The 20,191-nt window shown below is 34.9% G+C and overlaps 2 protein-coding genes and 2 non-coding genes across 4 annotated transcripts; 1 reads left to right on the top strand and 3 right to left on the bottom strand.

Annotated features, from left to right (window-relative positions):
- Positions 1-312: 312 nt before the first annotated feature.
- Positions 313-5,555, bottom strand: LOC132126453 (receptor expression-enhancing protein 6). The gene is made up of 7 exons (XM_059537702.1): positions 5,320-5,555; positions 4,741-4,834; positions 4,485-4,623; positions 1,996-2,164; positions 997-1,073; positions 832-874; positions 313-723 (listed from the first exon to the last, which is right to left on the bottom strand). The coding sequence occupies exons 1-6, from the start codon at positions 5,444-5,446 to the stop codon at positions 854-856; spliced, it is 627 nt and encodes a 208-aa protein (XP_059393685.1). The 5' UTR covers positions 5,447-5,555; the 3' UTR covers positions 313-723; positions 832-853.
- A 1,173-nt stretch (positions 5,556-6,728) lies between these two features.
- Positions 6,729-12,180, top strand: zgc:113223 (uncharacterized protein LOC541424 homolog). Its single transcript, XM_059537409.1, has 8 exons — positions 6,729-7,027; positions 8,281-8,338; positions 8,500-8,624; positions 8,708-8,782; positions 8,879-8,974; positions 9,578-9,706; positions 10,654-10,815; positions 11,760-12,180. The coding sequence occupies exons 1-8, from the start codon at positions 6,956-6,958 to the stop codon at positions 11,865-11,867; spliced, it is 825 nt and encodes a 274-aa protein (XP_059393392.1). The 5' UTR covers positions 6,729-6,955; the 3' UTR covers positions 11,868-12,180.
- A 1,378-nt stretch (positions 12,181-13,558) lies between these two features.
- trnaq-cug (transfer RNA glutamine (anticodon CUG)) lies at positions 13,559-13,630 on the bottom strand. The gene has a single exon. It is a non-coding gene; the product is annotated as a tRNA-Gln (tRNA).
- A 1,301-nt stretch (positions 13,631-14,931) lies between these two features.
- trnaq-cug (transfer RNA glutamine (anticodon CUG)) lies at positions 14,932-15,003 on the bottom strand. Its single transcript has one exon. It is a non-coding gene; the product is annotated as a tRNA-Gln (tRNA).
- Positions 15,004-20,191: the final 5,188 nt, after the last annotated feature.

Here is a 20,191-nt window from a genome sequence, read left to right as displayed (position 1 = left end):
TTTGTTTTGACTATATTTAATTTCTACAGTGAAGACTAGACAGTGCTAGTTTACATTTGATTATTTGGTTTCTGTACCTGGACACCTACAAACTTGAAAAAAAAAATTGTGTAAATAGCACAAATAAATAAATAGAACGAACATATGAATTAAACAGATTAAAAGTTTCAAACAGGGCCCACTGGTACAACCTGCACCGGGGCCCTGCAAACCCCAGATACGGCCATGCTTGGAGCTCCATTCAGTTTTAGGACTTAAGATGATGATGTCAGTGGTACATGGGAAAAAAAATAATTCTACAGGAAAGTATTTTTTTCAAATGGTGAATACAAAATATTTATTGAAGATTTAAATTTCTATCATAATAATAAGATTACAAAATCCCTGACAGATGCCATGAATACAACAAATTAGTACCCATAAATAAATAACAAATACAATGTTGAATTTCAGTTGAACCTAAAGTACATTTCTGTTTTGCTATGTTTTAGAGCTGAACAAATTTATATGAACAGTGAAAATAAATACACCGGGTTATTAAAGTATAAAGTCCAAAACTCCACTCCTGACAATGGCTGTGTGAAAATCAGGCATCGGTTCACTCATTGAGTTCTTTACAATGAGAACATATGATACAGCTGTCAGAATTTATGTCTTCGGTTTTCTGATGCTGCATCTCTTGCATGTTGCTGTCATCCTCAGATCACTCTGGCCACTGTATTTCTGCATGTAGAAAGAAAGAAAAAAAGATTATATATACACATATACATTACATATATATAAAATTGGTAAAGCATATCAAATTTATAACTTAAGACAAATACCACCCACCTCATACACACTGAAAACTTATTTAATCAACAGTGGGTTCAGTCTACAGTCAGACACATGCAAGAAAGAGACAGCACAGAGAGATAGATTAATATGGAGAAAATCAAAGATCAGACAACTGCATGACTTGTCAAATGTGGGTTTATTAGCATTATGATGACACACGGGAGCAGAACTGGGCAGTCTTCTGGCTTCAGGCTGAGCTGGGCCGATAGTTCGGTTTCTCACTAGAGTCTGAAGAACTGCAACAGAGACAATAATGGACAATTTTTAGAACATTTATAGTCATATATACAAATAATGAGCTGACATCAATCCGACATCAATTTTGCATTTAAATCGAAACTCTAAGTTTTGCAGTGTGAATAAACAATTCTCCATTACATTTATGTTAACCATATGCTGTTAAACAAATATTATATCATATTACGTAATGTATTAAATGGATCTTGGTGATAGATTGATCTGTCTAAATCGGTTTGTTCCTCAGTACCTATATTTGGAATGTAACCTTGGTATTTGTGTCCTTGCTGTAATCTCTATGACCTCAGTGAACAGCATTAATCCATGTGTTATGTGATGAAATACAGTGCCAGCAAATCTGAGCAGTGGCATAACAATTAAATTATTTCAATTCGTATGCCACGTTTCAAAGAATGTCATTTTTATGATTTCTGCATGTGTGATTAAAGCTTTTATTAGGTGTGATCCGAAAATGATGATGTTTCAAAATTATTTCATGGCTGATTGTGTCAGTTACAATATCTATTCAAAACTTCTTGTCATCTTAACATTTTCAGACTATTTAAACTCTTAAAATAAAAAGGTGCTTCAAAATCCCATAGAAAAACTTTTGTTGTCTAAATGGTTCCGTAAAGAACCTTTAACATCTGAAGAACCTTTCTGTTTCACAAAAGGTTCATTGTGGCGAAAGAAGGTTCTTCAGATTATAAAAAGTTAAGAAAGACATGGTTCTTTAAAGAACATTTGACTGAATGGTTCTTTGTGGAATCAAAAAAGGTTCTTCAATGACATTGCTGTGAAGAACGTTTTAAGCACCTTTATTTTTAAGAGTGTAGTTATTTAATTTTGAGATTTACTGGTCAATAAGATTAAATATTCTGGAGAAGAATGTTGTTTTGAATCAGCTCTAATGTTGCATACCCTCTCTTGTGGCGTTCTCAGCTGCTGACATGGCCTTCCCTCCTATATTGTTGACCATCTCATCTACTCTGGCTTCATGCTTCAGGAAAAATGGCCGCACCATATGCCTGTACAGTATCTGAGAACCATTCCAGGAGACTGGAGCCATGCACCACAACAGGAACAAGCACTAAACACCAGAGAAAAAAAAAAATACAAATGCACACACAGAAAAAAGAGCCCAAGGGAGTAAATAAGGGGTTATCTGGTGTGAGAATTAATCACAAATATTGTGACGTAGAGTGATCCCTACCAAAGATACTAAAGCGGCAGAGAATTATAAATCATGCATCATGTCCTCTCGCTTTCCCATATATGCATATTGTAGCAGCCTCACCCGTGACGCAACATGCAAAAACAAATGATGAAAGTATACAGTTTCCCAGAAATTCTGTCCCGAAAACTCTAAAATATAAATAATTATGGCTTACCAAAGTGATTTAATTATAAAGCAAAAACACAGGATAGAAAATGGTTTTACAGTGTACTCCGTCATTAAATTTTTGTTAATTTCAAACGGGAAAGGGTTACATAGTGTAGTTTAAAAATATGTAGGTTTTTTTTTTCTTTTTTTACAGTTTACATTCTAGAGGCTCAGGATATTTCATAACAAATATTTTAAGAAATCCTAAAACATTTAACTACATATTATTCACATTTATATTCAAATGATAAAACAAACAAGGTTTAAAATATTATAACAAATCACATGTTGTTCCAGTAGTATTTATGTACTATTATAGTACTCATTAATAAAATATATTTTATTTATTTTGTTTAGTTTTTTTAGTTTTTTTTAGTTTACAATAACTTTAATTTTGTAATGTGCTTTTGCCATTTTTATTGTGTTTGAAATAAGTTTCATATTAAAAGTTTTAAGAATTAAGGTGTGGTAATTTAGTACTTTAACATTTTATTTCAGTTAGTTCTGTAGTTTCTATTAACACAAAATGTTTTTAGGGTTTTTTTTCTGCCACTGAATTAAAAAAAATCACAATTGCGCGTTCTAAAGTCAGAATTGTGTGATATAAATTCTGACTTTGAGGCCCCATTTACTCTCTTTTCTGTTTCTTATAGCATTATAGTTTTGTACTGTTTGTAGTGTGATCAATGTTTGCGCAAGCTATAAGTAGAAGATAGTAGACAGTTAGGGAAGTAACACGGAACATTATAATTATATTTTAGGTCAGAGTCATTAAAATTATCCGAACTTCCCATCACTACTAACCGACTTCTTGTTTACTCTTTTACATGCATGCCCAGTGTGCTTGAATGGTCACGTGACATGCATCGGTTATGTAGTGTAGACGGAAATTGTTTCTAAAACGCCAGTGTAAACGCAGATAGTTTTAATTCTAAAAGCATTAGCTCTTACGTTATAAAACGTAAACGCACTAGTGGAAACGGAGAGTTGCAATTTTTTTTTTTCCTCAGAATTGTGAGTTTCTCATAATTGTGACTTTTTTCCCCCCAAAAAAATTTAGACTTTATAAGATTTGCAAGTTATTAAGTCAGTATTGTGAGATATAATTCTGAGAACATCAGTATTTTCACCCTCAAAATTTGATTTTATAACTAACAGTTACGAGTTTATATATCAAAAGTCTGAGAAAAAAAAGTCTCAGAATTATGATATAAAAGATATTACCTCGCAATTGCCAGTTATAAAGTCATAATTATGGGATATAAACTCACAATTCTGACTTTTTTCTCGTAATTGCAAGTTTATATCTCACAATTATGAGAATTGTAAATATGGGCATGCAGAAAAACACAAAAATAAAATAGTTGGCTAAATCATAAATCGATTTACTAATTCATTCCCTGGATTTACAAATTGTGCGCACAAATTTACTGATTTGTTGCCTTGATTTGCTAAATCTTGCACTCTATTTATAAATTTAGAGAATTAATTCGTAAATTGTATGCATGATTTAGCAAATCAAGGGAACAAAATAATCGTGTGCACTTTTTAGTACTTTAAGGGAACGAATTAGTAAATCGTGTGCACAGTTTATTTATTTTTTCTTGCATGTCATGTATGCATGGCTCTGTATGTAAACTTGCAATTGCAAAAAGAAAAAAAAAGTCAGAATTGTGAGATAAAAAGTTGCATGTACAGAAACGGGCTTCCATACAACACTGACTGTAACAGATCATTCCAATTAAATAAGATAAAATAACTAAAAATAAAAACATCTGTACAGTATGACTGATTTAAAAAAAAATGCCCTTGACCACTAATATGGACAAACTGGCAGATGTCTTAAGACAAACAACAGACAGAGCTGTCCTACATTAAAGAGCTTGCAAAACAACTAATTAACCTCTCCGATGGAGTATGACAAAGGAAGACAGAATCTTTCCACCAAATAGCAGAATGAAGCTAATAACTGATCCTCTTAAATCAGATATTAGCCAGAGAAAGCATTTGGTCTTCTTCTACCTACCTTACACACATAGTAGAAAGGAAACCAGTGAAGAAAAATGTCAGAGAAGAATTCACCCACGCTGAAGAAGCCGTAGATTACCCAGTATGTCAGCCATTGTGTGTCATCCTCCTTATCAGGACTTTCTATTGCTTTGATACTAAAAATGTAAACAGAACACAATCTAAAGAATATGCAAGTTAAGACAAGTTAATACAACAACAACAACAACACTATAATAAAGAATTATTGTAGGTTAAAAAAACACATAACTCACGAGTAATATGCGGGATAAACAAAACCAATCAGATTACAGAGCAGAGAAGCACCGTATCCAAATAATAAATATGCTCCAGTCACACCAACAGCACCTGTTGAAAGACAGTCATAAAATGTCCTTCTAAAACATCTGAGCAATGTCTTTACAGTGTAAACAGCAAAATCACACGTGAAATGACTTTAGATAAATAGCTATCATAGGTAACTGTTTTTGGATGAAGCCTCAAGTAGCACTTTTCAATGTCGAGTTAGCTGTTGAGGGATGAAGGCGAAGTCACGGGTTACGTAAGACATGGTCATACAAAATCTCCCTTTGAGGAACTTCTTTATTCAGAAATTGATTCATATATTTTCAGATATTTCCTTCCGTCCTTTTCATGAAGGGATCCTTCTCATGATGTTATGATATTTGTCGTTTACTTAACATGCAAATAACAGGCTTCTGTGTATCAAAGCAGCTCGACTGACTTGAACACCGGTTACCTCACAATTTAGGATAAAAGTATGAGTAGCCTACGGGTACTTTTTGTTAAATATACAGAACATGACACGCGGTTTGTATAAAATCAGGACTTACCGAGCGCTAAATAACGTTTCTTGATGCCTGTTTTTTCTTCGATTTTATTGAGAAAGTCAGTGACTATATTCTTCTCGTTCAAAAAAGCCTCGACGCGGTCTTTTATCTTTGCAAATATGGTAAACATCGCGGTTTAAAAGAAAAGTGTAACGTTATGCAGTTAAACACAAGTGCATGAATGATAATGTGTCTCTAGGATGTTTTCGCTGACTGGACAGACTCAATCCGCTTACTGTCAGACTAGTGACGCGTCTGTGGGAGGATCAGGACTCCAGACTGAGACAGCTAACACCATTAGGCCCTACACTTCATTCAAAACGTCTAACCAAGTGCAAACGACGAGGAACCTTAAATGACATTTTACATTTAACTTAAGTTAATTTTTTTATTGTCTTACACCTTATTATCTCTAATCAAGTCCTGGAGAACCCCCAACACTGCACAGTTTAGATGTCTCCCTATTCAAAAAAACCTGATCCAACTCTTAAGCTCATTAGTGAAGACTCCAAGACCTCAAATGTGTGTGTGATAGGAGAGACTACGGAGCACTGCACATGACATGCAGGAAAAAAATAGTAGGCTAAATCATGTGCACGATTTAGCAAATCGAGGGAACGTAATAGTGATCGTATTTTAGTACATTGAGGGAACGAATTAGAAAATCGTGCGCACAATGTATTTATTTTTTCTTGCATGGCATGTGCGGGGCTCCGTAAGAGACACCAAAAGTGTGCAGTGCTGAGGGGTTCTCCAGGACCAGGATTAAATAGTCAAGTATCAATCAATTTCAGTAGAATACTTAACAGTTGTAACCACTAGGGGACTCTGCTCACCTGACATTGGCCTTCGTCATGTTATTTCTTTAGCACACACTGAACTGTGCCAAATAAATGTTTAACGTTTAATAATAAAGTAAAATAGATTTATTTTTTAAACCATTCATCACTAGCCTAAGTAGCCTATCTAAGCCAATTTAACTATCATATTTCTCCACTCTATTCATTCTATCAAGAGGAAGAAAAAATCTATTTTACATTTATTCTATTTCTGTTAAACAATTTTGGCTTCACATATCAGCTTCGCTACAGTTCTTGTGTTCCACCAGCTCTGTGTAACATTCCATCAGTAAGGTTTTCAATTCTCATGTTTGTGACAATAAGGAGTTTAGACGATGTCTTAAATATGTATGATGGGTAAATACCATATCCACAAAGATAGATAGGCTACCTTAAAGTTAAGCCCAGCTGCAAAATATTAGCTTCTAATTTACAACTATTATTGTCATCACTTCAAAAAGTCTCTGGCAATAAAAAAAGCTCTGACGACATGCAGGCCTTGAGTAAATCGTATTCTCTCTCTCTCTCTCTCTCCCTCTCTCTCTCTCTCTCTCTCTGTGTGTGTCTTTCATCTGTTTCCTCCCCCATGTTTTATGTTCTTTTGTCTGTATTTCTGAAAAAAGGATGAATCTATCTGATAGCTTACTGGAAGTGCATAGACAGACTGGTATGCGAATACCTTGAGCAGGCAAGCGCGTACACGTCATGGCGAAACGGGGGGAAATAACCTGAAGCACTAATGTCACGTTACCTCGGAAGAATTAAAAGCTGCCTTTGTATTTTAATGACACGGAGATAAGATGAACACCAGGAGAAAGAAATCATTCAGAGCCGTAAAGTTCACGTTATTCGTGTTTTGCTACATCTTCTGGGTAAGAGCGCGTAATCAATGTAGCAGATGTATGCTGATGTTTGGAGCAGCCATGCGTTTTGTGTGTTTGTTGCATAAGGGTGAATTCAGGTAAAGTAATTATATATATATATATATAATGTAATCACTTGAATTAGCTAAATTAATTGTAGACTACTAAAACATTAAGTAAATTGTCATTCACTTGTTATTATTATAATTAACACATATATATATATATATATATATATATATATATATATATATATATATATATATATATATATATATATATATATATATATATATATATCTGACTTTTTACAAAACTGATATGAGCGTGCAGTCAGGATAATCAATTCAGATATGGAAGAAAGGAAGCAAAAAGGAAGCCAAAGCTTGAAGTTGAATCTGAAAAGAAAAGGGAAAGACAGATGCAGAGTAAAACTATAAAACATGCTCGCAATTACATTCCATTAAAAGTTTTACAACAATACACTTTAAATGCTCATTTTATAAATTTTCTAAGACTATTTGTTGTTGCATGTGTTATAGTCGCATTTTAGTGTTCTTCATTTGCATCAAAATCGCATTAGATTTCATCCATATAACATTTCATTTAATAACAACACAACATTCTATCAGTGGTTTCGAAATTTACACATGAATTGAGTGAATTTTACTCATAGCCCATGTTATATGTTTACATGTCAGCTTTGTTAAATATGTTTGTTTGATAATATACATTTTATAACTTCTATTTAAGATACAGGATCTTTTTTTTTTTTTTTTTGATAAATCAAAGATAGCCTCATTTTACCTGAAAAGACATTTATCTGGAGTGCATGATCTCAAAATATGTATTAGTATATACCTTCAAAACAGCACATTATGTGAACTAAAGAAAATGTTATGGTCTTAAAGTTAACAAGATGATGTAATATCTATTGTTCCTGTAGCTCAAGAGGTAGAGCATTGTGTTAGCACAGCGCAAGGTTGTGGGTTTGATTCCCAGGGAACAAATGTTAGGTAAAAACTATTAGCCTGAATGCACTGTAAGTCACTTTGGATAAAAGCGTCTGCTAAATGCATACATTTAAAGTATCTGCTCAATAAAAAAGTATCCTACCTTACCAGAAGAATTCACCCTATTTACATGTGAAATATATGCATATTAAATTGAATGTTGTGCCTATGCTCTATGTTGTTGATAAAATTTGAATTGAATTTAAGTGTTGAAGACATTTTATACAATTGAGTGTTGTTGTGCTGAAGGTGTTCAGTGCTGTCCTGATTGCTGTTGGGATCTATGCCAAAGTTGCCAAAGAGTCAGGTATGTTAACAACATTTACCATATTCTTTCATCATTTGTAATGGAAGAAGTTTGCAAACACTTAAGAATGACATAATATGCGTGCATGTTACATTAAACTGCATTATGCTAGATCAGTATTAGTATGTTGTCAATGAAGATTCTTCGCTAATGCTTCGCAGATATAGTGGACACGCTGATGGCAGATCCAGCGCTGCTGTTGATCATCGTGGGCTCTCTCATGTTCACCATCACGTTTTTTGGCTGTTTCGGAGCTCTGCGCAACATCTCCTTGCTGCTCAACATGGTCAGATATTGTGACAAGTCGATTTTAGTCACACGAATGAATCTTAGTTCTTATATATTTACAAAGAAATCGTATCTGTCCAGTTTGTAGGAATTTTGTTGGCCATTCTGCTTCTTCAAGTAACAGCTGCTGTTCTAGGCCTTATGTTCTCTGAAAAGGTAAAGAACTCCCAAATGTGTACGTCTTCGGACCAGATCCCATCTTGGAGAAATTCTGTGATATTTAAAACATCTGCTTTCAATATCTGTTTGTAGGTTCAAGAGAGGACAGAGCAGCTGATGATGAAAGCGATTGTACGCTATCGTGATGATCAGGACCTGGAAAATGTGATTGATTTTATACAGAAAAAGGTGAATGAACTTTATATATACACACACTCTATACAAAAATATTATTACAATTTAAAATACTTTTTGGATAAAAAAAAATGCAAAATGTAATTTATTCCTGTGATGGTAAATCTATATATTTTCAGCATCTTCAGTGTCACATGACCCTTCAGTCTAATATGCTAAATTTGCTTCTCTAGAAACATTTCTTATTATTATCAGTGTTGATGTTGTACTGCTTAATAAAACCTTTTTTTGTGTGTGTGTGTGTGTGTGTGGAAAGTATGATACTTTTATTAGAATTATTTGATGAATAGAAATTCTAATAGAATTTATAAGTATTCAGTTATCAAAATAACAATATTTGAAATAGAAATCTTTTTTAACATTATAAATGTTATAGATATTATAAATATAGGTGACTTGAATGTCTTTAATGTTATTTTCATCCGATTCATGTATTAGTGCTGAATAGAAATGTTAACTTCTTAAAAATACTTTTGACTCCATACGTTTGAACAGAAGTTGTATATGAATGTGAGATTGATGGATGGCTGATGCCTGCAATGGCAGAGGTCAAAAATTACACTGTTGATCTTTCTATAATCTTTCCATATCCTGTAGTTCAAGTGCTGTGGTGTGGATTCCTATTTCGACTGGTCTAAAAACATGTACTTCAACGCATCTGACCAGAACCCCAGTCTGGAGGCCTACGGCGTGCCCTTCTCCTGCTGCATACGGCTAAAGAATGAGGTCAGATCATTTATGAAACATATAAAGTCTTTTTATAATATATAATATATAATTGCGGGGCAAAGATTAATTGCATCCAAAATAAAAGTTTTTCTGTACATAATATATGTGTGTGCTGTGTGCATTTATTATGTATATATTAATAAAATAAATACACACATATGCATGCATATATTGAATTTTTTCAATATATATATTAGATATATTTATATACCATATAAATTATAAGAATATAAATATATGCATGTAAATATTTTCAAAATTTACATTTACATTTATTCATTTAGCAGATGCTTTTATCCAAAGCGACTTACAGATGAGGACAGTGGAAGCAATCAAAAACAACAAAAAGAGCAATGATATATAAGTGCTATAACAAGTGTCAGTTAGGTTACTACAGTGCATGTAGCAAGGGCTTTTAAATAATATAATAAATAAAAATAAAACAGATAGAATAGAAAAAAATAGAGCAAGCTAGTGTTAGAAATATATAATTAAGTTACAAAATATATACTGTTTGTTTGTGTGTATGTATATATACATAATAAATAAAGTACACATGCATATTATATAAACAAAAACCTAAATTTTCGATGCGATTAATCACAATTAGTTGTTGCAGTTTCCTTTTAAGAATTTTGAAATACTAGTTTGAAAGTGACACTTCGACTGTTAGAATGCTCAGTATTAAAAATAAAATGAAAAGCTATAGTATTACGTGAACATTTACGTACTGAATTATGATTGGTCTTTTATTGTATTTATATTTGCATACCAAATTTTTAATAGCACAGTTGATCAAAACATGTTTTAAATTTCATATACAGTTATATAGTGCAGGACCCATAAGATATCATGGTGGACATAAAATAATACATATTTGTACTTAATTTTAATATAATTACAAAACGTTGTCTACTTCATATAAACTGTTTATGTATGTGTAGACTGTGTTCAACTCTATGTGTGGCTATGAGACCCAGAAGATGAAGAAGGGTGTGGTGAGTCGGCTCATCTACACCACCGGGTGTCTGGACGAGATCGTCTGGTGGGGAAAACAGAATCTTCTGCTGGTGGGAGGGATGACCCTCGTCCTACTTTGCATTGAGGTAAGGCACACATTACATCTTTTTATTTTCTTTTTCATCCCTGCAGCACTTTATTACTGAAGAGTATTGAAAGACTATAACAGATAGTAGAAAAAAAGATCTGCACCCTGTTATGCTCCCTTTATTCAAAAAGTTAAAAATAGCAATGTTTTGGTCAAAGATGAATGTAGGACAATGGATTTCAGAAAAACACATATATGGCAAATCTGCTGTTGTTTTTTTATTATACTATAAGAATAGCAACTCAATCAATATTAAATAATATAACCTATATATTATGAATAAATATATTAATTGACTCACAAATCAATAAAGAAAACATACTGATTTTTAAAATATAGATCATACAGCTATAGTTACTTTCCTTTTTCCTTTTAGATATGTCATGAAATTACAGTAAAAAAGGAAAGTAGCGCCCATTAAAAATTTTTGCATTTTTTTAAAACCTGGAAATAAACACAAGTTGGGGGAATTTGGAGGTAGAAAATAACGACAGAGAGAAAAAAAAAATTATACATAAGTCAATGAGCATGCAAACTTCTTGTTATAAAAGGTTAGACTTATGCTTATATTAATGCTTCACAGAACATTCTCAAAGTACATACAACAAAATTATATAAATGTTTCTACTCAATTATTATTTTTAGTGGACATTTTTTAAAATGCATAATAAAACTATTTTCACTACCGGTCTTTTTGGATCCCACTGTATGTAAATGTTACATTTTTAACAACTCTCATTTGCTTTTATTGTACAGAGTGATCTTTCGATACAGGACTCATTCTCTTAAACTCGTTAAAACCCATACTGAGCCACTAGAAATATTATCTCAGATCCCTGATATGTAGGAAACATGAAACTCTAATGTAAAAAATCGAAACAAAAATGAACAAAAGTAAATCTCTTTGCTTTGAGGCTGATAAGCGATTTGTCTGTTCTTTAGATATGTATGATGTCACTGGCTTCAGTACAGCTCCATCAAATCCGAAGTGTTCAACAGACGAGGAAACATAACAAGAGCAAAAACCTTTGCTGCAACAGAAAGTCTTGACTTGTTTAATGTGCTTACCTTTCACCAAGTGCAGGCATTGGAATTCAGTGATGCATTGCACTTGAAATACCAAGTTATAACATGTTAGAAATTAGAAGCAAATAATGTGATTATAATTTTCTATATTATACTGTGAGTTATTAAGCCAAAAGCTGCGATTAAATTCAGTGCTAACATAAAAACGATATGTTCCTGTGCTTGTGCCCGTTTACACTCTTTTGTTATTAAAATATATTTTACCACGTGCTTTCTTTTACTTTTAACAATTTATTGCAATACTGAATAAATGACTATAAAATGACTAAATAGTAAATTGTTTGATTACTCGTACATATGTTTTTGTTATTACAAAGTTATTATTATGTAATTATTATGTAATTACAAATATGTAATAGCACAGATGATATCATAGTTTAAAGCCTAATTCTAATTCAGGTTGGTCTGCGGAATTGTAAGACATTTAGAACCTAGATGGTATTTAAAGCAGAACACGTGTTGGATGGTTTGCTTTTAATCAAACCGATTCCACTGAAATTGAACTGAGCAGGGTTGTAATCTGGGAGCTTGTTGATCATGGTGTGCAGAACGTTCAGGTTTTTCTGCCAAGAGGTGACTCGGTAATGTGCTCTGAAATTGCAGAGGGGGCTGTATCCAGGGAAAGCCCTACTTGATGAAAGAGCCATGCTGGGACATGGCAACAAATCCATCCTTGTGTGTCAACATCTTAATGACTGGACAGTAGACATACTGGATGTACAGCAAACTGCTTGTAATGAAACTGAAGATAAGCAACTGAATCAGAAATAAAAGACATTATTAGCACATTATTAGTAAATCTTCCACAGACTGATTATTCATAAACTAATAGTTATAATGCGCAACATTGAAAAATCCTCACCACTAGAGACATCTCAGACCTTTATGGTTTTGTCCAGGGATCCAGTGAAGATACATTTATCAGTTATTGATAAGACAGCACAGAGGACGCCTTCAAAATAAAACCCCTTAAGAATGGAACAAGACCACACATGCTTTATTAATCTCAGACTGCAGTTGTTTGTTGGCAACATTATATGTGTATCATAGGCTTGCTCCAAATGCAGAGCAGAGAACACCGGAAAATAAATTAATGAGTTAATTAGTTCTTGTTGACTTGTTTTCAAGTAAAAATAGCACAAGTAAATAAATAAATAATAATAATACTGATAATAATTTAAGTGCAAACCCAACCCAAAAGAAAAGAACAACAAAAGAAGGGCTCTGAATGAATAAAAAATGGGGCTGGACCCAACAGGGACCTTTGGGAGGACAGCTGAAATGGTCTTTTTAAAACAGTGTGGGAAACAGAAGGGAGAAGTTGGCTGCACGACCTGATTGATGCAAAGGTAGCGTATGTAATACATGACTCCACGCACATAAATATAAATACTGGGGTAGCAAGACCAAGAAGGGCCTTAAAAACAAAAGCCCAATCTCTCAGTTAACTCTAAAGCTAAATGGTGGCCAATGCAAAGGTGCCAGTATAGCGATGAGACAAATGGTAGAGCACTCGCTTAGCATGTGAGAGGTAGCGGTAACCCTAACCTTTTTATGCTCACATCCCTAAAAAGACGGACTCTGCGTTGATGCTATGAAGTGACTCTCCCTTCATGAGCTTTAGGGGCAAATTCGTGCACATTTCTGGCAAAAGCAGGTCCCACCGAGATTTGAACTCGGATCGCTGGATTCAGAGTCCAGAGTGCTAACCATTACACCATGGAACCTTGACAGGAGCAGCTGTTGCTCACAGGACAACAAAGATTCAATTACTTACTGGCTCACCAGCAGCACCACTACACTTTTTTTTTTTCCTGCTGCAAGAAAGCAGTTTTCACCGAAACTTGAATGTGGATCACTGTATTCAAAGTCCAGAATGCTAACTATTACACCGTGGAACATGGCATGGTAATGGTGTAGACATTACACCTGGTAGACAGATAGCAGCCTGGGAAAGCAGTTAGATAGAGGGGTTGGATCCCAGTAAATTTTGGTCACTGGGCCCCTAGACGTTACTAGCGCACTGCTCTAAACAGCTGACCTAACCAACCTAGCCTAGCCAAGCTTTGACTGGACTTCTGCCCAACTGACTAAAAACTTCCTGATTTCTTGTGACCCTAAAGCAGCGGTTCTCAATTCCAGTCCTCGCGGACCACTGTTCTGCATATTTCACACGTCTCTCTTTGTTAACACACCTGATTCAGATAATCAGCTCGTTAGACATGAGCTCCGTGCATGAACTGTGTTCCCATTGTTCATTTCTCCCTACTCCCTGAGCAGGGGAAATCTGTTGAAGTTTACCTCACTTCAGAACTTTCATTCACTGATTTGTGCTGCGCAGCGTCTTTACACATGGACAACTGTGACATCATATACCTCTGTAAATACAATTTAAATTCAAGTCTTGCACACTTCAATGCACTTTGAATGGAACATATACGTTCGATTCGAACTGGAATCATGGTGGAATATCCTGTGATGTCCACTTCGCAGGGCACTTACATTCGAATAGAAGAAACGTCTGAAGTGCTAAGAGAAATGTACAAAATGTGCAGAGCAGTGGGGCATGAGGACTGGAATTGAGAACCGCTGCCCTAAAGAGACAAAGGACCAAGCCCCACTTTGGACCTTCCATGATTTGAACCCAAGACCTCTCATACAAAAAGCAAGAATCATGCCCCTAGACCAACAAGCAAGCCTTGGCAAACCACCTAGCCATGAGCTCCCACAGTCAGATGTCCCCTAGATTTTAAGTGTGCACGAGCTCAGTGATCAGGCCTTAAAAATATAAAATATATTATAATAGCAGTCACTCTTTGAAGGCATGTTTTGGAGTGATGGACGTCACTCTCCCACGGCCAGGGGAATTAGATCAAATGATAGAGCGCTCGCTTAGCATGTGAAAGGTTGCGGGATCAATGCCCACATTCTCCAAGTTCCTGCCCTTTTACGCTCATTCCCTATAGAGACAAACTGTGCTTTTGACGCTACAAAGCAACACTCCCTAAGTGAGCTTTTGGGTAAAAGCAGGTCCCACCGAGATTTGAACTCGGATCGCTGGATTCAGAGTCCAGAGTGCTAACCATTACACCATGGAACCTTGACAGGAGCAGCTGTTTCTCACAGGGCCAACAGAGGGGTTGGATCCCAGTTATTTTTAGTCACATGCCCTGTGGACCAAAAACAAAAATATGGAGCATCTGCTGAAACATAGGATCAAACCTAAGAACTTTAGAACTTCAGTCCAATACTCTTCAAACTTGAAACATCATTTCAAGCACTGTTTATTAATATCATGAAATATTTATCAAAATACCCCATATGCTATGTGCATAATAATAAATGTAGAGGTAATTCATGGAGTAAAATAATTTATAAAATATAAATAATACATAATATAACTTTTTTTAATCTGCACATACAATATACATTTATTTGCATTTAATTCCATTGTAATTGTACTTCTTTTCATTTAAATCTAAATTACAATTCAGCATCCTGTTTACTACCTCAGTTGAAATCTGGAAAATGAATTGTAATTTAAAAGTCATGAATTTGATCTGAATGAGCACAACCTTGGTACTTGAACACAATCAGAGAAAACAATCTATGACACGCTCACAGCTGAGTATTTCTTGATCACATTCAATTTTTACATGTAATTCGGATGTGGCAAAGCTTGGCATCGTAAAGACACTATTATACTAAATTACCAAAGCATCCTCATAATCTACCATTAAAAAGTTAACATACTGGGTCTTCCTAAAATCAACATAACAAATGATGACTTACCTTGACAACAAGATGAAGTACAATGCATGACTAACTAGCTTCTTTCCATGATTCTCCTGAAGAATCTCCACAAACTGTGTAATCACTTCCTGTAGCACCATTTTTGAGAACATCCGCTGAAGGCAAACTGTGTACACTCTAATTGTCAGCCGCTCTGCATGGATGCACTGTTTTTGATCAAATCAAAGAGTAAATACACGTAGAAAACATATCCTTATGTCACGGCTGACACAGAAGAGCGTACGCTGCTTACGTTCAGCTGATATTCTCTAAAATGGCACAGACAGAGGAGACTGATTGTTGAATAGTCGTTATTTTTGTTTTCTTCAAGTACCAATAGTAGGCAATACACGCCACTTCATTTTACAGTTGAACCACTGATGGCAGTCAGTCACAAGAGTCCTGGTTTTCATCCAATATATCTTAAATTGTGTTACAAAGATGAACAAAGCTTTTACGGGTTTGGAACGACATGCAGGTAAGTGATTAATGACAAAATTTTCATTTTAGGGGTGGAGTATCACTTTAAAAGCTCTTTCACTATTAATAAGCAGCAAAGGATGAGTCTACTGCTGCAAACATTGTAATATTAGTTGATAGTTAATAGTGAGAATCAGTCCCCAGATTGAAGTGTGAACCTAATTCTGCCTTCCTCAACAAAATAAAAATAGAAACATTGCATATTAAAGTTAAATATAATTCTACACTTATTTGGACTAATGCATTTTCAGGATTTGTGATTATTGAATAAACATTTCTATAGTATTTTATACAGACTGTACCTATAGAGTGAAAATAAATATTTTAGAACTGCACATAACTATAAAAATCACACTAAAGAATGTTTCCTTTCCATCCAAAATTCCCTAGTATTTCCAGGTTTTCCATGACTTTGGAATAAAGAGCATAGTTTGTTTTGGATAAAAGCCACATACTTTTGGCCAGTGGACTAAAAGAGCAGTGCAAGCCTTACCTGAGTATATGAAGCTGTTGAAATCCCACCTCATTTTTGAAACGGGCTGTAGAGCATCAGCACTCTGTCCCCACAGAGCCTCCAATCCAAGACCAACACGCCTCAAGAAATCCTGAGTATGATCACCTGCCTTCCTGTGTTTGTTCTTCCTGAACCCGTCATTTTATCCACAGAGATCTAGAAGGGCAAGAGAAACCTGGTGTTTACGACCCACCTCCTGCAGCAGAGATCAACTCTGGAGATGATGAGCAACTGTCAAGTTTAATTAACCTGAAGTGTATAAAAGCATAAATGGCTGCTTCTCATTTCTAATTAGAAATTGAAAATCTGTGGAATCATTTTGCATCATTACAAATAATTATTAGGGAATATTCAGAAAAAAGGTTCAGGAGCCAGGACTCAATCTTGGGATGCTTAAAGCACAACAGTGCTCAACATCAGTACGCTACCCACAAGACTATTAGCAACGACGTGGGGAAATACAAACCTGATTCCAAAAAAAGTTGTGACACCGTACAAATTGTGAATAAAAACAGAATGCAATGATGTGGAAGTTTCAAAGTTCAATATTTTATTCAGAATACAACAGATGACATATCAAATGTTTAAACTGTGAAAATGTATCATTTAAAGGGAAAAATAAGTTGATTTAAAATTTCATGGCATCAACACATATCAAAAAAGTTGGGACAAGGCCATGTTTACCACTGTGTGGCATCCCCTCTTCTTTTTTAACAGTCTGTAAACGTCTGGGGACTGAGGAGACAAGTTGCTCAAGTTTAGGTATAGGAATGTTGTCCCATTCTTGTCTAAAACAAACAGGCTTCTAGTTGCTCAACTGTCTTTGGTCTTCTTCAAATGTTTTCTATGGGTGAAAGATCTGGACCGCAGGCTGGCCATTTCAGTACCCGGATCCTTCTTCTACGCAGCCATGATGTTGTAATTGATGCAGTATGTGGTCTGGCATTGTTATGTTGGAATATGCAACGTATTCCCTGAAAGAGACGACGTCTGGATGGGAACATTTGTTGTTCTAAAACTTGGATATACCTTTCAGCATTGATGGTGACATGGCAGTTTTTCAAAAAGAACTTCAAATTTTGATTCGTTTGACCACAGAACAGTTTTTTCTGGGAAACTCCTTTCTGATATTGCTCCACTATTTTTCGCCGCAGCATTGGGGGAATTGGTGATCCTCTGCCCATCTTGACTTCTGAGAGACACTGCCACTCTGAGAGGCTCTTTTTATACCCAATCATGTTGCCAATTGACCTAATTAGTTGTAAATTGGTCCTCCAGCTGTTCCTTATATGTACATTTAACTTTTCCGGCCTCTTATTGTTACCTGTCACAACTTTTTTGGAATGTGTAGCTCTCATGAAATCCAAAATGAGCCAATATTTGGCATGACATTTCAAAATGTCTCACTTTAAACATTTGATATGTTATCTATATTCTATTGTGAATAAAATATGTGTATGAAACTATATGTATGAAATTATTCCATTCCTTTTTTTTACTTTTTACAATTTTTACAGTGTCCCAACTTTTTTGGAATCGGGTTTGTAATTGGTAACACTTTATCATAGGGACCAATTCTCACTAACTAGTTGCTTATTAGCATGCCTATTATTAATATATTGTCTGTTTATTAATATTTATAAAGAACATATTCTGTATGAACATATTTAACATCCATAATCCTACTCAATACCTAAACTTAACAACTAGGCCTACCTAACTATAAAAAAAAGCAGCAAATTAGGAGTACACTGAGGCAATTATAATAATCATAGTTAATGGTTTGTTAATATAGCAAAAATTGGACCTTAAAATGTAGTGACCAAATAATCAAAAAAATGCTAGTTTTTCATTTAAAGTTAAATTTTTACAGGAATCTTATTGGTTTCAATGTACATTAAAGGGTTAGTTCAGCAAAAAAGTAAAACTAGCCCATGAATAACTTGGGCATCCTAGGTGTATATGACTTTCTTCTTTCCTACAAATCCAATTGGAGTTATATAAAAAATTGTCTTTGATCTTTCAAGCTGCTTAATGGCACTCAGCGGGTGTTGCAGTGCATCATTCCAAAAGAAATGAAATAAAGTCATCCATTCTTTATAAGTGCCTCACACGGCTCAGGGGAGTGAATGAAGGCATCCTGTATTGAATCTATGTTTTTTTTTAAAGAAAATTATCTATATTCCAAACATAATAATCACTTTAATCTAGCTTGCGCCAACAGTTGTACACGGAAGCAACTCCGGGCAGATGACGTATGAGGTCAGCGTTGTGCATGCTCTGGTGAGTCTTGTGAAAAACGTTTGTTGGATCAAAGGAAGCAAAGTTTCCTTACTTTAGCAAAGGAAAACCAGTCTCATCTTGGCTTGTATCGAAATCCTCAGATATTCTTCTTTACAAATCCACGATTTGTACTTCTAATTTGTGACCACTGTTTAGGGGAGTTTTGATCTCTCCGCTGCACTGCCGTGTGCATCACTTCTGAGTGATAATTTTCATTTTTGGGTGAACGAACCCTTTAAATGTGAACTGATTTCACTTGGATTAAGTATTTACATTGCAAAAAGCTGCAGTTTACACTTTATTTTGACAGTTGACTTTAGACATTGTAATAACTTTAATAATAAGTTACGCTTCAACTACATGCCAACTAACTCTCATTAGCATATTAGTACAGAGTTAGTAGACTCAGTTCATGGAATAAGTTGACATGCTCTTTCAAAGTTACTCAGACAGTAGAATGTTGATGGACCATCAAAATTCGGTGTTAGCAGATATTAAAGGGACAGTTCACCCAAAAATGATGTTTATCTGCTTACCCCCAGGGCATCCAAGATGTAGGAGACTTAAAACACAAAGATTTATAACTCAAACTGTCACAGTCTGTCAGTCATATAATGGAAGTGAAAGGGAATCACAGATTTGAGTCAAAAAAATAAAATAAAATAAATACACAGACAAAACCAAATTAAACCCTGCGGCTCGTGACGAAACATTGATGTGTAAAGACACAAAACGATTGGTCTGTGCAAGAAATTGAACAGTATTTATATTGTTATTTACCTCTGATTCACCGCAATGCCTGAACTGTCCTGAGAGCATTCTCAACAGGCGTGTGATGAATCTTTTTTTTCTTGCTTTACGGCAGAATGCAGACTTATAAGTGCATACCGCCACCTATAGTATCTCTCAAACGGACCACTGACACTATCTACAGTCTCAATTAGGAGTGTCAATGGTCCATTTAAGAGATAGGTCATGGTAATGCAATTATAAGTCTTGCTTACAACCTGCCGCAAAGCAAGAAGACGACAAGTCATGTGCCGGCTGTTGAGGACGCGCTTTTGGACATATCAGACATTGCAGTGAATCAGAGGTAAAAAAAAAAAAAAACAATATTAAATATGGTTCAGTTCCTTGCACAGATGAATTGTTTTGTGTCTTTACACATCAATGGATCGTCACGGGCCACAGGGTTTAATTTGGATTTTTTTGTGTAAAT

This window comes from Carassius carassius, chromosome 44 (genome assembly GCF_963082965.1).
Source record: "Carassius carassius chromosome 44, fCarCar2.1, whole genome shotgun sequence".
In the NCBI taxonomy this organism is placed as follows: Eukaryota; Metazoa; Chordata; class Actinopteri; order Cypriniformes; family Cyprinidae; genus Carassius; species Carassius carassius.
The sequence above is the reverse complement of the archived record's forward strand: the minus strand, read 5'-3'. Positions and strand labels throughout refer to the sequence as shown.

Coding starts and splice junctions, on each gene's coding strand:
- LOC132126453 (XM_059537702.1), bottom strand. CDS start 5,446: ATGTTTACCATATTTGCAAAGATAAAAGACCGCGTCGAGGCTTTTTTG. Junction 4,624..4,740: donor GTTTATCCCGCATATTACTC/GTGAGTTATGTG, acceptor TTACATTTTTAG/TATCAAAGCAATAGAAAGTC. Junction 2,165..4,484: donor CTTTCTACTATGTGTGTAAG/GTAGGTAGAAGA, acceptor TCTGGTGTTTAG/TGCTTGTTCCTGTTGTGGTG.
- zgc:113223 (XM_059537409.1), top strand. CDS start 6,956: ATGAACACCAGGAGAAAGAAATCATTCAGAGCCGTAAAGTTCACGTTA. Junction 8,625..8,707: donor TCTCCTTGCTGCTCAACATG/GTCAGATATTGT, acceptor GTATCTGTCCAG/TTTGTAGGAATTTTGTTGGC. Junction 9,707..10,653: donor GCATACGGCTAAAGAATGAG/GTCAGATCATTT, acceptor ATGTATGTGTAG/ACTGTGTTCAACTCTATGTG.